The 14,111-nt window shown below is 36.7% G+C and overlaps 1 protein-coding gene across 1 annotated transcript in view; it reads left to right on the top strand.

Moving 5' to 3' along the window:
* The window catches only part of tetrakcng (tetrameric potassium-selective cyclic nucleotide gated channel), a gene marked incomplete at its 5' end in the record, with an annotated part of 53,184 nt that overhangs the window by 14,286 nt on the left and 24,787 nt on the right, over positions 1 to 14,111 (top strand). Inside the window, 4 exon segments of the mRNA NM_001081964.1 lie at positions 2,662 to 2,824; positions 4,001 to 4,126; positions 4,752 to 4,927; positions 5,503 to 5,645. Coding sequence (NP_001075433.1) covers positions 2,662 to 2,824; positions 4,001 to 4,126; positions 4,752 to 4,927; positions 5,503 to 5,645 — 608 coding nt within the window.

Below are 14,111 nucleotides of genomic sequence, written 5' to 3'. Positions count from 1 at the left end.
AATAATGCACATAAATAAGAGTAGGTAAGTGAGTGTGCGGGTGCGTCCGTGTATTTGTTCGTGAGAGAGAGAGAGAGAGAGAGAGAGAGATAGAGAGAGAGTGGTAAGGGGGGGGGGAGATTACATTCCAGTTTATTTTCATGTTCAATTTTTCTCTTCTCACTTCTTTTCACTCTGGCTCTTTCTCTCTGTCTCTCTCTCTGTCTCTGTCTCTCTGTCTTTCTCTTTCCTCCTGTTTTCCATTGCTACTGGGGCTCATGTCCCGCTTCTGAGCTACGCCACTGGTCTCACTTACTGCAATTAATTAATAACCTTCATGATTAACATCATGCATTGCTTACAGGCTGCTCCAGTTACTGACAAGAATGAATTTGAATACCTCCATAATCGACCCCTAGACATTTCTAACATTAACTAATCATTTTTCTTTTTGAACAACGCAAGTTGGCAATTTATTAGACCCATTGCATCGTTCCTGTCACACTAAATTTTGTTTTCTCACAGAAGTCGTACTCGCGGTATAGGACAAAAGGTTGCAATTCGTGAATTAAGAAGAATGTAAATTGTAAATTGGTAGAAAATAACTTTTGTAAATGTTTGAAAGCAAATTAATTATATATAACAAACTTTGTGCAGTAATGACTTGAAAAGGTGTCGGTAGTCAACTAACAATGCTTTGATAATACTTGGTTTCATATATTTCAGTTGTTAGGTAAAGGGGGAAAACGGGGAGATTTTAAACAATGGTCTTCCTTTTTAATTAGGAGTCAACATGAACGTTCATTAATAGTTGAGTTTAAGGGACCACATTTTATTTTGTTCAAAGAATATTTTGCTTCTAACCCTTTAAGAAAAAAATTAAGAAAAACCTAGATAAGTGTAGGCCTACTAATCAATTTTATCTTATGCCTTTTTAAATATACATTTTTTTTCTTTCCGGATTTACTCTTATTCCTATGGCACAAAACCATAATGTTAAGAAGAGGATGTCTAAATGAGAGAACTGTGTTAACAGGTAAAGGGGATTGCTTGCCTATAACTAGGTATCTGGAATTCTTCCGACTTAACTGTATAATTATGTAGGTACACTTTCTTTAATTTAAGTTGTTCATTTTTATTGACATCGTACGACATTTTATCACATTGCCTTAATCAGCACAGCCCGGCAAGGATGACACCATCGGTAAGAACCATCTTGCTTCAAAAGTCGAGATTTAGCTCCTTTAATCTCGCAAAAAAGCCTGTCACGTCACCCCTTTCACAAATTTTCATTCTTTGTCCTGACTTTAGATGTGTAGTATCCATAGTCGCCCTTGTAGACCTGTAAAGAGAGTGTTTTGTCTGTGTATGCGCACATTTCATCGCTTCAGCCCCACCCACTTTTCTCGTTCATCCAATCAGAGTTGTGTCTTGTCTTTGTATGCGCACTTTCCACCGCTTTAGCTCCAACCCACTTTCTCTTATTCATCCAATCACCGTCGCTCCTTCACTGTACACTCCCCCTCCAGCACGACGTCATCTTCTCTTGTGCACAAGTCACCACCTCTTTCTCCTTTGCACATTTAATTGAAACTTGAAGTCATGATCATGTTTTGAGGCCACGCCCTTTCAAGTGCTTATTTAGTATTATCACGCCCCTTCGAATGCTTCTTTCGTATTGTCACAATATTAACACCGTAAATTCCTGCTTATGTAGAAATAATTCTAGCTATATTTTAGCAAAACAAGAGATGATAATGAACATTGATTTCTATGTTCATAAAACATGTTTTTTACCGTATACCAGAAGAACCTTCCCTTACAATGCGTTGTCCTACTGGGTTCCCTTTTATACATTTTCAATATGCGTGGTTTTATTTTATTCTTCAACTCAACAAATCTATTGAATATAGCTTTTGCAGAATTTACTCTAAATCGGTATGCTGTTCACTAACGTTAACTTCGTCTCCCATTTAGCTTTCGGTGTTTTTGTAAAGAAAAGAAGTACTCTTGCATGCTGTTAGATGCTAGTTCTGTCTTATATCTTTTTTAATCCTGGTTTTCTGTATTTGTTAATCATATCCAGTGTCGTTATTGTTCTGTCAGTCTAAAGTGAAAAAACATTACCTTTAATGAAAGGCAGGCCACTTTGTTTCCCATGATCAGTTATAATACATCTTGCATCAAATTAACCCAAATAAATTATTGTGGCTGAAGCACGTTGAATTATCACTTTAAAAAAAAATCCACCATAAAATTCTACTTAAGTAAATGAATCAACAAGTCGAAATCATCTTCACAGCCCGAGCCTTCAGGTATTATGTTATTATAACATCTAACTAGCTTCATTAAAATTGATGACACTTTTAATTACAGATGCCTAAGTTTAGATTGAATACTGAAAAGGCAAGCTGTTCCATTATAAATCTATTTATCTATGAAATACATTTTACTGGACATTACAATCTCTTTTATTCTTACCCTGATGCTTTTTTTTTTTCTCGTTATGGATTAATTTTTAATTAAATATAATGAAAGCAATTTGTTTTAGTAAATGAGCGACTAAAGATGTTAAACAATTTGTAACTAATATTCCTCCATGAAGAAGAAGAGAAAAGATAAAAAGTAAAATAGTACATGGTTACACAACCAGATACAACTATTTTGTTTATATCCTCACAGCGAACTGGACGTCATCTACGTATTTTATGGGATGACATTCAATCCCTCATCACAGACACAGTCGTCCTACCCAACTCACGATTCGCTAGGCTCTGGGAGCTCCTCGTCCTACTCGTCACCCTCGTCATCGCCTTCCTCTACCCGTACTGCGCTAGCTTCATCGGTACGCTCCTACAGAGTTATTACATTTTGAGGGATTTTCATTAATTTTTGTTTTGTTTACGTTCAGAGTAGGATAAATACAAATTATCTTTATTTGTGTATGTGTGAGATACGATGATCTGAGTTTGTTTGAATTCGATTAGTGCATGCAATAATCCTCCAATTAATTCTTGCTTAGACACAAGAAACTAGACCGTAACACGTGGAAAAGAACATAAGACTGAACATGTAATTTGTTTTAACCCTATGTTAAATGGGGGAGGGGGGGGGGGGGTCAATTTGACCTCCCCCCCCCCCCCCTGTAGAAATTTCGCGACTACTCCGAAACCGCGGCAGATATAACATTTTCCTTTCATGACTTTTTTCTTTCGACCCTTACGCATCTTTTAAAAAGATTTTTTTCGAAAATCGAATGTTTAGTTACAAAGTCACGTGATATTTTGTCTTTGCATGTCAGCCCGAAAATTACTCATTGTTGTGATTTGTGTACAAAACATAAGGAAATGTTATTTTTCCTAAAAAGAGATAAAACATTGGTTATTTAGTCTTGTTTAAAAAGTTTGGGTGTTTGTTTTGGGGTCAAAATAGTTGAATTGTAGTTATAAATGAAATAAAACAACAAAACAATAAAATACATGAGTTAAAAAAACAATAAAAAATACGTAATGAATTATCAAAACCATAGATAACAAAAGGAATAACCCGGCTCTTCCAATTTTTTGTGTCGTATTATTATTCCAAATGGTCGAACAAATATATATGTAGTGAAAAAGAATGCTTAAATATGAATAATGTCTGATTTATGTGCAAAAATGTGAATTGTATGACCTTATATGCATAAATTACCATAAATATGCAAATTACTGAATTTTTCAAAAAAAAATGAAATTACCATAGTATTCTATACACTTCACTTGGCATGTATGCACATTTTCGCGGCGATCGGCAGTTAAACGGCCGAGATATTAGGGGGGGGGGGGGTGTCTGAAATAACCCAGTTAAAATAGGGTTAAAGGAGGAACAGGATATAAATGAAGAGAGTTGAATTTAAAAAATGCTGATGATTGATTTATTGTAGAAATATAATTTGCAGTCTTTGTTATGTGATGGTCTTTTGAAATGCACCAAGGATCATGAAAAAAGGTGAAATGCGTAATTTTGCAATTTTCCGTCACAGCCAACCAGAATCGTAACGACGAAGGAACCGAGAACCTGATTCTCCTCACACACATGTATCTCATGGACTTCGTACTCGTCATCGACATCGTAGTACGACTTCGAACGGCCGTCACCACGCCCAACGGTAAGATGATAATAGGATTTTTTTTTAACGAGTTGAAAGGATTCCGTCCTCCAATATGTTGATTGTTGGATTTTAAAGGGTGAAATGATAAAAATAGAAAAAGAAAAACAATCAAGCAATGAAGACAAAGCTACAGAAATTAAGAAAATCGAAGAAAAAAACGAGGAAAACAAAAATTAAAATTAAAAGACATCAAGAAAATTATCTCCGAGTACAAGTTGGGAAAATAGTCACAGCTATTTTACTGTGATGTCATCGATGCGATAACAAAATAGTGTAGGTGTTCATTTTCCGTCAGCAAGAGGTGTGATTACGTGAAGTACACTTACTCAATCCTTGAATAAGAGAGTGTAAACAGGGAATATAAGAACTATCTGGCTCTGACGTCAAAGATAAAAATGATTTAAATGTGGTGGGTTTCTAGTAGATGTCTAGTTATGCATCCGCCACAAAGTAGCCAGATGCATTATTGTCTTATGATATCCAAACCTTTTGGTTGCAATGAATACACATTATTTAAAAAAAGAGAAAAGCATATATTATGACAATGGTCAGTGTTCTTGTCCGTGAAAAAAAAAATTGTGAGGGATATGATTATTTCTATGAGATTACTATTGTTTTGTAGGTACATTCAAGGACTTTCATTACATCCGGGACCACTACGTTCGGAGCTGGGGTTTCGTGGCCGATGTGGTTGCGATCCTACCCCTGGATCTGTTCTGTCTCCTGCTACCTGTAGGCATCCAACGGACCCATGCTCTCTATCTACTGGCTCTCAACAGGCTTATCAAGTGCTGGCGGGTAGGCTTTAAAAAAAAAACATCTTTGTTAACAGTTAATACCAATTCAAATCCATAAAAAAACACATAAGATACAGAATTAATACAATAGAGGAAACAGAGAACACACACAAAATGGAAATATTTCTTGAAATATACCGGAATTATACACAGTTAATCAGCAATAGAAATAAATTAGGAAAACTGCAAATAAAACTCCTTTGTTAACAGTTAATACCAATTCGGAATCCTGCCAAAAAATGTCCACAGTTTCTTTATTATTAGTGAATATCTTTGAATGATTCCGACGTTACTTAAATTTTTTGGAAAATTGTTTTGTCATAACTTTGTGATAGTTATCTTTTATTCTTAGCGTATCAAATCAGGCTTTAGAAAAAATTTGTTTCAATAATATGAAACAAATAACTGCTTTTTTGACAGGGCTAGAAAGAAAATATACATTAAAAAAAAAATGTTTAACAAAATATAACAATATATAACAAAAGATGTCTTTTAGTTTCCTCTTAAAACCGTAAAGTTCCTATACTTACCACGTAAATAATCATGTACATCTTTTGAAATCTTCCCGACAAATAGGTTCCAAACTACCTGCAAAACTTGGAGCAGAACCTTGACGTCAACATCGGGACCATCCGATTCTTCAAGTTTGTCATCTACATTGCTCTTCTCTCCCACTGGAGCGCCTGTCTATGGTACCTCTTCGCATGCCCATCGGGCAAGTAAGTACCCTGTCACAACGGTAACGTACACTCCAGGTACCCCACTACCCCAGTACCGTACATCCCAGTACCATACTCTCATGGACCCTACACCACTGGTACCATACAAAACTGGAACCATACACCTCTAAATACCTATGTATACCCTTCAGTACCTTTACACCAACTACACTCGAACCCTGGTGTCACATGCCCCGAGTACCACGTACATGTACTCCTGATACCCTACAACCTTGTACCCTACATCCTTGGTACCAAATATCTATGGTGCCCTAAAACATTCGTACCATATACTCGAGGTACACTCCACCCCCGGTACCCCACGCCCCTTGTACCACACACTCGATATCCTGAACCTCTGGTACTATACAACCTTGGTACCTTACATCCAATGATCATAAACTTCTGGTATACTTCAACCCGGTACCACAAGCCCTTGGTAGCTTATACATCTAGTACCATACATGTACACCCCCAGTACCGTAAACCCCTGGTACCAAGAGAGAATACCCTTCCTGTGGATAGCCTATAATATATTTTTAAATTTCTGTTTAAAGACTACAAAGAGTCAAATATTCTTGTAATTATGAATGAAATTATAAAAAAAAAATAACATTCTTAATTAATTTCTTTCTTCTTGCTGCTATCAAATAAGTTATCACAAACTGCTCAATCGCTATTGTGCTTTCTAAATGCATTTACTTTTGCAACGGAAAATATATGTAATGTCATCAATTCCTTATCATAATTCGCCTAAAGTAGTTCAGCAAATTAGATTGTTGGAAACAGCTTAGCATTGTGTTTTTTTATTATTATAATAGTGAACTAAAGTAAAGAAAAGATTTTGTTATTCTGTTATCAAACGAAAGTTGCACTGTTTGGTTAAGAAAAAAAGAAAGAAAATGCAGTATGTATTAATATATATTCTAATGCTTAGTTTACTGTAACTCATTCAAGTTGAATGTATCATTTAAGTTAACAATATTGCATTCATCCTTATAAAATGGAAAACGACCATGTTAAAGTTTCAGGAACAAAAATAATTGATAACTTTGTTGTACAAAAGAATCAGTTTGTATTACGTGTATCAATACTTTCGTTCGGGAACAACTGTGCCGAGAATATTCTTCTGAAATTTCGCTTCCTCAAGTAAGATCCCAAAACACGTGTGAGAAAATTATATAACACTGTCCACTTTTTTTTTATCTGCATGGACTTCGACAACGTGTTTTCCATAAATACTCTTCGTCGCGTTATGATATCTCATACTTCTGCCTTTGATCATATTCTAATGCAGTGTTTTATTTATTATACATAATTACTACGCAACTTATTCTTGTTTTGAATAATGATGTTTTTCTGCATGCCTTTCGAGTCTTAAAGACTTCTCTGAATTAAACCAATTTATGTAAAAGGAGATTTCAAGTCGTCAAGAAAATATTCTTTGAAAGATGAGTTTCTTATTAGTTTAGTATTGAAGACCCATGAGAAGAAGTCGGATTAATGATTAGTATTATTATATTGTTTTAAATTCATTCTAAATTTGTCATAGACTTAATCGTTATCAATGAAAATTGTTAATTGAACTAAATAATTTATCATTAATTTTCTAAATGTTTTTATTCGTCACATTTGTGTACAATTTGTATTTCATGTAGCATATTCGTGGTATCACGCTCGTGTAGTATGCATTTGACGTCCAAATTAGTTGCTGCTTCGCTGTCTATTGCATTGTATACGTCGTCCGTGTTGCTTGTCGCATTTAGGTTCCATCAAGACACGTTCTAGATACCCTATTTCATTGCTCACGTCACAGATCGACCAAATCAGTATATCCACAAAACTATATACATTAGACACTTGAATATAATCCCAAAGTAGATTACCTTGGAATGTAAATGTTAACTAGTACCCTCCTCCAAATTGTAAGAATATTCCCGATAGTTATAGACGTAAAGTATTGGGGCGGCACTAGGTACTTGTTTTCTTAAGGGGGAGGGGTCGACTGAAGGCAAATACGATATTGGAAAATAAGTCTCCGCTCCTTGGATGCAGAACCGTAAATAAAGTCATTGTCCAATCCTTCACAAACTTGCTGAATGATCCTAATTGGAAATATAGCTAAAAAAATAGCTCATTCATATATAGATTTTTTTATGAGAAGAAAATAAGATTTAGATAAAGCAGTATACGTTTGAAAAGCGTCGACATTCGAAATGCTCCTGCTTCTTGGTGCCGCCTCCACATACAAGTAGTGCATTGTAGAAATCCCCACCCTCCTACACATCGTGGTATTAGTTAAGAATACACTTTTTAGACCAAAGTCTTTGCTTGATTTGTCCTCTCGCCGTTCACATAGATTCGGTTATTACACATTGCACAATTGAGATATAGGCCTATTCGCGGGCGCAGCCATCACGGTATCTACCAGTTAGAAAGAATTGAGTTTGTTGTAGTGATATCTGCATAATATCAATCAGGCCTTAAATTTCAATATTTTTAGGGTAAGGCCACTTTTCTGTAAGGCACATTCCTATATTACAGCACAAATAGGAAGAATTGGAAAGGGCACAACAAATCTCCAAGGCCAGTAAGAGGGGCATTGAGGCCAATCAAAGGGGCATCCACGGCCGTGGCCTTGGATTAATGCAAGCCCTGATAAATTTTGGGGATACAGTATATCAATTCAAAATTTAGATTTAATTTATTACTAGCTTTGCTTTCAGCTATATATATCGAAAATCAGAGCTGTAGATACTTTGATATCTTACGTCATAATCAGATGGGTACTTGAACTCTCTGTCTCTTGAACTCTTAACCCTTACTGTACTGGGGGGGGGGGGGCCTGGGAGGCCCCCCCCCCTCGACATTTTCGGAGATTGCGCCGCAACCGCTTGGAATTTCGAATTGTCGTTTCATGACTTTTTTCCCTCAAGTCTTACGCACATTTTGATACCATTTTCGTCGAAATCGGATATACCTGTAAGGCGTTACATAACAATTAGTATGCGCATGTCATCAAAAAAAAAAAAAAAAAATGAAAATCGCATCAAAATTTGCATAAATTATCATTATTAATTACATTAAAATAACTTTTTTGTGTGAGAAAAGAAGTTTCATATGGATAATGAGTTTCAACATTCAAAAAGTGGAGTTTGGCACGTTTTCGGTAAAATGCATAAAATTAGCGCATTTTGCATAATTAATTAGGCTAACGACAAAAATTTGCATATTCAGAAAAAACTAATTATACCATCTTGTTCCTTACGTAAATATCTACAAACATGCAAATTTTCGTGTTCATCGGACAATCGACGGCCGAGATCATAGGGGGGGGGGGCCTCCCAGGCCCCCCCCCCCCCCCCCCCAGTCAGTGGGTGCTCAAAATAGCCCAGTACAGTAAGGGTTAAGGACTAGTAATGTTATAGGCCGCCAGCGACGTTCATTTTGTCATGTTTGTTGGGTATTGTCCTTGCAAATCTAGTTTGTTTCTGTATTTTTGTTTCTATTGGATCTTATTTTTTCGGCATTGGTCTTTTCAATTTGGTTCATTGCTGAGTACTTTTCTTTTTCTTGTCGATTCACTTCGAGTGAAACACAGTCACATGCTTTTGTTTTGCTTTCATCGAGAGCCCGAGACATACCACAGTCACCCAAACGAGACCGACACCCGACGGCTACATCAGACTAATAAAACCATTACGTTATACCCATTGGCCACGTTAGTATTACTACCAGTCGGTTTTAAAGTTAGTCGGTCATCGAGTTTAGAGGGCGCTTCTCGCAACGCTCAATGACTTTGACAAGCCATACCAGTGGCAGTGCCAAGCCAGCAACGAGGCCTCGCCGAAGATTTTCGGGCAAACCCGGAGCGGTCACTTTTCGTGCTTTAGTTGCGCGATGTTGCTGTTCTACACGTGTTATTTGCAAATTGATAAAGCAATGGGCATTGTGTGCATGTATATGATTATTATGCATGTACGTGTTCGCCACAAAAAAGACCGAAGTGCAGAGACCGTTATTTGATACTTTCGTCCAAACCTCACAGCTTTCGCCAACAGTTCGTGTATTAATAACAAGCCTGCTTCGCGCGCAACACTCTTATCCGATAACATTGAAACAAATGGATAGTAGCGAGTTTTCGCCCAGCGACGGACAAACCTTCTACGACTCGGGAGCACTCAGGGTTGCGACCGTCGTAAACGGACCGCCCTCGTTGCAATGAGCGGTTTCGCTTTCCGGTGAACGCGTACGTATAGTACGGAGGTATCGCAATGCAATGACAATGCCCTGCCACGCAATACAGTACTGACGGGACCAGGGGCGTACGCAGGGGGGGGGGGGTGTTTTGGGGGTTCAAACCCCCCCCTTTGGTATTTTAATGTATGTAAACCCCCCTAAAAAAAACCTAAAACCCCCCCCACTGAGCGACTTTTCGGCCGGCGCGATTTTCAAATTTTCGGGAGCAACATATTCTAAAACCCCCCCCCTTGAAAAAATCCTGCGTACGCCCCTGGACGGGACTACACGACTAGCCAGCTTAAATTGTCTTGATCGACCAAGCCACAAAACGGCTTTTAATCATATTTCAACAAATCATAATCCACCTTTAAATCAATTCATATGCCATATTCAAGTTGTTATATTTAAGAAACATTAATCGAAAGAAAAAAAAAATCACCGAAGAGCCGTTCGCGTTGAAATTCATCATGTTCCTTCGCGTACGTCCCCCTATCAGCTTTGGTACAAGCGCGCGGATTGGCTGTTGACTCACTTTGGGCGTCATTGAGATCGCCCGTAGATTTTGTCAACAACCGTTCTTGATTTCAGTACCTCAGCGGCCACTCGGCTATTACTATAGTAGCTTCTCGGTTTTGCACACGAACCGCATATTCTCCGTCCGAGTTGAGCTTGCGAAAGCTCCCTATTTTGCAGGGACCACACGCAACGTGCGCGATGTAAGGAACCCTACAGAGCGAAGCGTTCTCGATCCTACCTCGACGCATGCACTTTAATTTGCGGGTGGAGTTGGTAGGGCGGTGTGACTGAGATAGTAATTTGTAATCATGTAGTCAGCGTTGTCATGTGCCTTGCGGCTCCTATTATAAAGTCTGTGTTCATTTAGGTGTTTTTTTTTAATAGATTCTTGGAATAATTGTGTTAATAGAATCGCTAAGTGTGATCTCATTTTGACCTTTAATTCGGAATTCTATCGAGAGCCATATATGTTTTGATTTTGTCATTCAATTTATTAGGAGATGTTTTGGGGCCTAAAGCTTAGTGTATTATTAAAGGTTTTGTTTCATTTATGAAAAAAGTAAAGAAACAATCTAAAATTTAAATACTGCTTTGGTATAGTTGGCGTAGGGTAAACCTAACCCTAACACTCACAAATTATTTTTCACCTCATCCCAGAACTCAACCTTCGCTTTAAAGTGAAAACTAATTTCATATCATTATGATACAAAAGGTGATATTTGGATATGTAAATAGTTACATGTTTTTTAAATGCAAAATCAACTAGAACTACATGAATTTTTTTTTCAACTTTTAATAAACGTGCTAATTTCGTTGACTTAAGCAAAATGAAAAATATCTTGTTTCATGCGTGTATTCTCAAAACCAGTTCATTTTGCGCTTCTCCTACAAAAAGATAAACACACAGAACTTAAAATCGTGAATTAAAACAAAAACTATACGTGTAAAGATTGTTCTTTGGTTAACGTTCTCTGTTCTCTGGTTCTGTTGTTTTTTCAACGAATATATTCGTATTGCTGTTACATTTTAACGCAATTGCCAATCTCATGATCTTGATATTGTAATGTTGTAGTTTAAATGCTATTCGTTCAACGCTGCCATTTCTCTTGTATCATGTTCGCCGAAACAACAGATTGTCGATCACTGTGGAATTCATGTACTTTTTAATAGACAATATCACTTTACTTTCTTAGTTAGAGTCGCCCTTTCTACTTTCTCCTTATTTTGGTCCTAGTAGTTACGCTGTACCAACCAATATATATCATTTTGGCATTTGTGTCCTCGCCCTCAGGCTTTTCTTCATATATTTTCTTGTTCTTTCACGAACATTTTGATTTCAATCTCAGTTTATGTTTAGCTCATCGACATGTTTATATTTATAGAACAAGTCGTTTGTTTAGAACTGTTCGTTTGTAGATACTATTCATATATTCAGTATTATTTCTAAAAGAAACAGTTTACTTCTATGAGCACTACATTTATTTGCGCACAGTAACCACGGTATTACACACACATATTACATTTATGATGCAGATTATAGCCATATCTACAATATCAATATGTTTAAACTCGTGGAATTAGAGAGCTAAAACAAATATTCTACATAGTTGCGTAGCTTATATTTTAGGTAGAAAAGTATAGCAATAACGTTCTATTAAACGTTATGAATTCATTTGATGGTATAGATCGCCACCCCACCCCTCAAATCTTGCCCTCATCCCACATCTGTATGGTATAATTGTACTATGTTTTGCATGATTTTAGAGCATCACCCCTTCCCTTTCCCCTTCCCCTCTCCCACTCCCCACGAACTAGATACATGTTGTCCATGTGATATTGTGATCGTGTAAAACCACCCTTCATGAACACCAATGCATTAAAACCATTTTGGCAACCCGCACATGCAACCCCACCCTTTACCCCTCAACACAGTTGTGTTTAGCTGTTAAGTGGATGTCTTCGGTGTTTCGTTAATTGATCAGTCAGTACAAATAACACTTGAAATTTTTACTTTTGACAATAACGTTCGTTTTTTTCCCGTCTTGTTAATCTTTATAATACAACTTGTTTTTCCCCGCTCTCTCCCTTTTGTTTCTTCAATGCTTACCCGATGATAAATGTTTCCTCCCATCCTTTGTTTGTTTGTTTCTATCTTAACCCCACTTACAACTTTCCTTCTATTATACGTTTATCTAACATTCTCCCCCAACCCTTTACATCACTAAACCCCGCCCTTCTTGTACACATCACGCCCTCCTTGTCAAATGACTATGGTAACCACCTCCCTGTGTATGTCTTGCCCCTCCTCCTTTGGTTTGTGTCCCTCCCCCTTTTCCAACTTGGATTACAACACGAAGCTGTCAAGTGGACATGTTCAAAAGCGATGCACATTTCGTGTTCAACAGTAAGGGGTCGACGAGGTTAGCATTAAAGAATGGTTTCCTATTTTTTTTCTCATCCATTTATGTGTGAAGAATGAATTTTTTTCTTCCATATTTCGCTTTCTCTTTCTGGCTTCGGGTTTCTGTATATCATTGCTGCTTTAATTTTTCTTCCTACAACTTGCCTCTAATTCTGACGGTAACTATTTAAGAAGTTAAGTTACAGAATACATTGCAGACAAGCATCGGTTCTAAGGCTACACAACTCAAAATTGTAACTAATGTACAATTCAAGAAGATGCGTTACACCAACGATGTACACATTGTTTAAGAAGGGACGTTGATATTTAATGAAGTTCATTAAAAACGTTGGTCTTAATTCAACAAATATTAAAAACAAAAATGTAAACAAAAAAACGGGGTCAGCAAACTTAAGTATGCAACCTTTAAGCTCTTTTGGTACTGACCTACAATTAGAATGCAGATGAACTACTAAACTAATTATAAATTATCAATTTTACTTTAGAGCATCAAAGCTTCAGTTCCTTGTTTTTAAAACCATTTCCTCGATTTAAAAATAAACAATTCGATATTTTTTATCAAGAACTTTAGATAAACGACTCAGTTTAGAAATGACTCAGTTTAGAGGCAAGTTTCATTGCATGCACATAATGGTGATTGATTGTAATTAAGCTGATGGCTACCATACGAAGCGCTTTCTAATCTTACTGGAAGACATCATCACACATATTAGTTTATTCTTCTGGTAGTTTGCTATACTTCATAATGACTTTTCTTTTCGGAGCATGAGCTTCTTTGGCAACTTGTTTACAATCTTGCTGCATAACTGCTTGTCATGACCTTTTATTCTCTTCTATGGAAAAGTTTCCGTAACTTAGTTCATTCTCTGTAGATAGATAATCAGTAGACTTAGTAGTAAATATTTATTCATCATTCAATGTACTTAAAATGTTTTTGAAATTCGTTGCAGGGGAGCTGAAGTATACACTGTTAAATATCAACTCATGTGAAATAATGAGACATTCTATAATTTAAGTTCTTTATTTCCCTCTACACAAAATGGTATTATTGTAATACTTTTGCTAATGTTTCACTATGACTAGGTGAATATAGATTAATCTTAATAGCTACAGCTATAGATATTATTTGTTTACATTACAATGAATCTACGTCAAGGTAAATGTTCAGTAGAAGTATACCTCCCAATGCCGTTCCATTCCATTAACACGTTCCGAAAATCAACATGTTGTAAATGAGAATGACATTTACTGCAAATTCAAAATCATCATCATGCACAACCTCAATG

This window comes from Strongylocentrotus purpuratus, unplaced genomic scaffold (genome assembly GCF_000002235.5).
Source record: "Strongylocentrotus purpuratus isolate Spur 01 unplaced genomic scaffold, Spur_5.0 spur5_scaffold_20, whole genome shotgun sequence".
Classification (NCBI taxonomy): domain Eukaryota; kingdom Metazoa; phylum Echinodermata; class Echinoidea; order Camarodonta; family Strongylocentrotidae; genus Strongylocentrotus; species Strongylocentrotus purpuratus.
The sequence above is the reverse complement of the archived record's forward strand: the minus strand, read 5'-3'. Positions and strand labels throughout refer to the sequence as shown.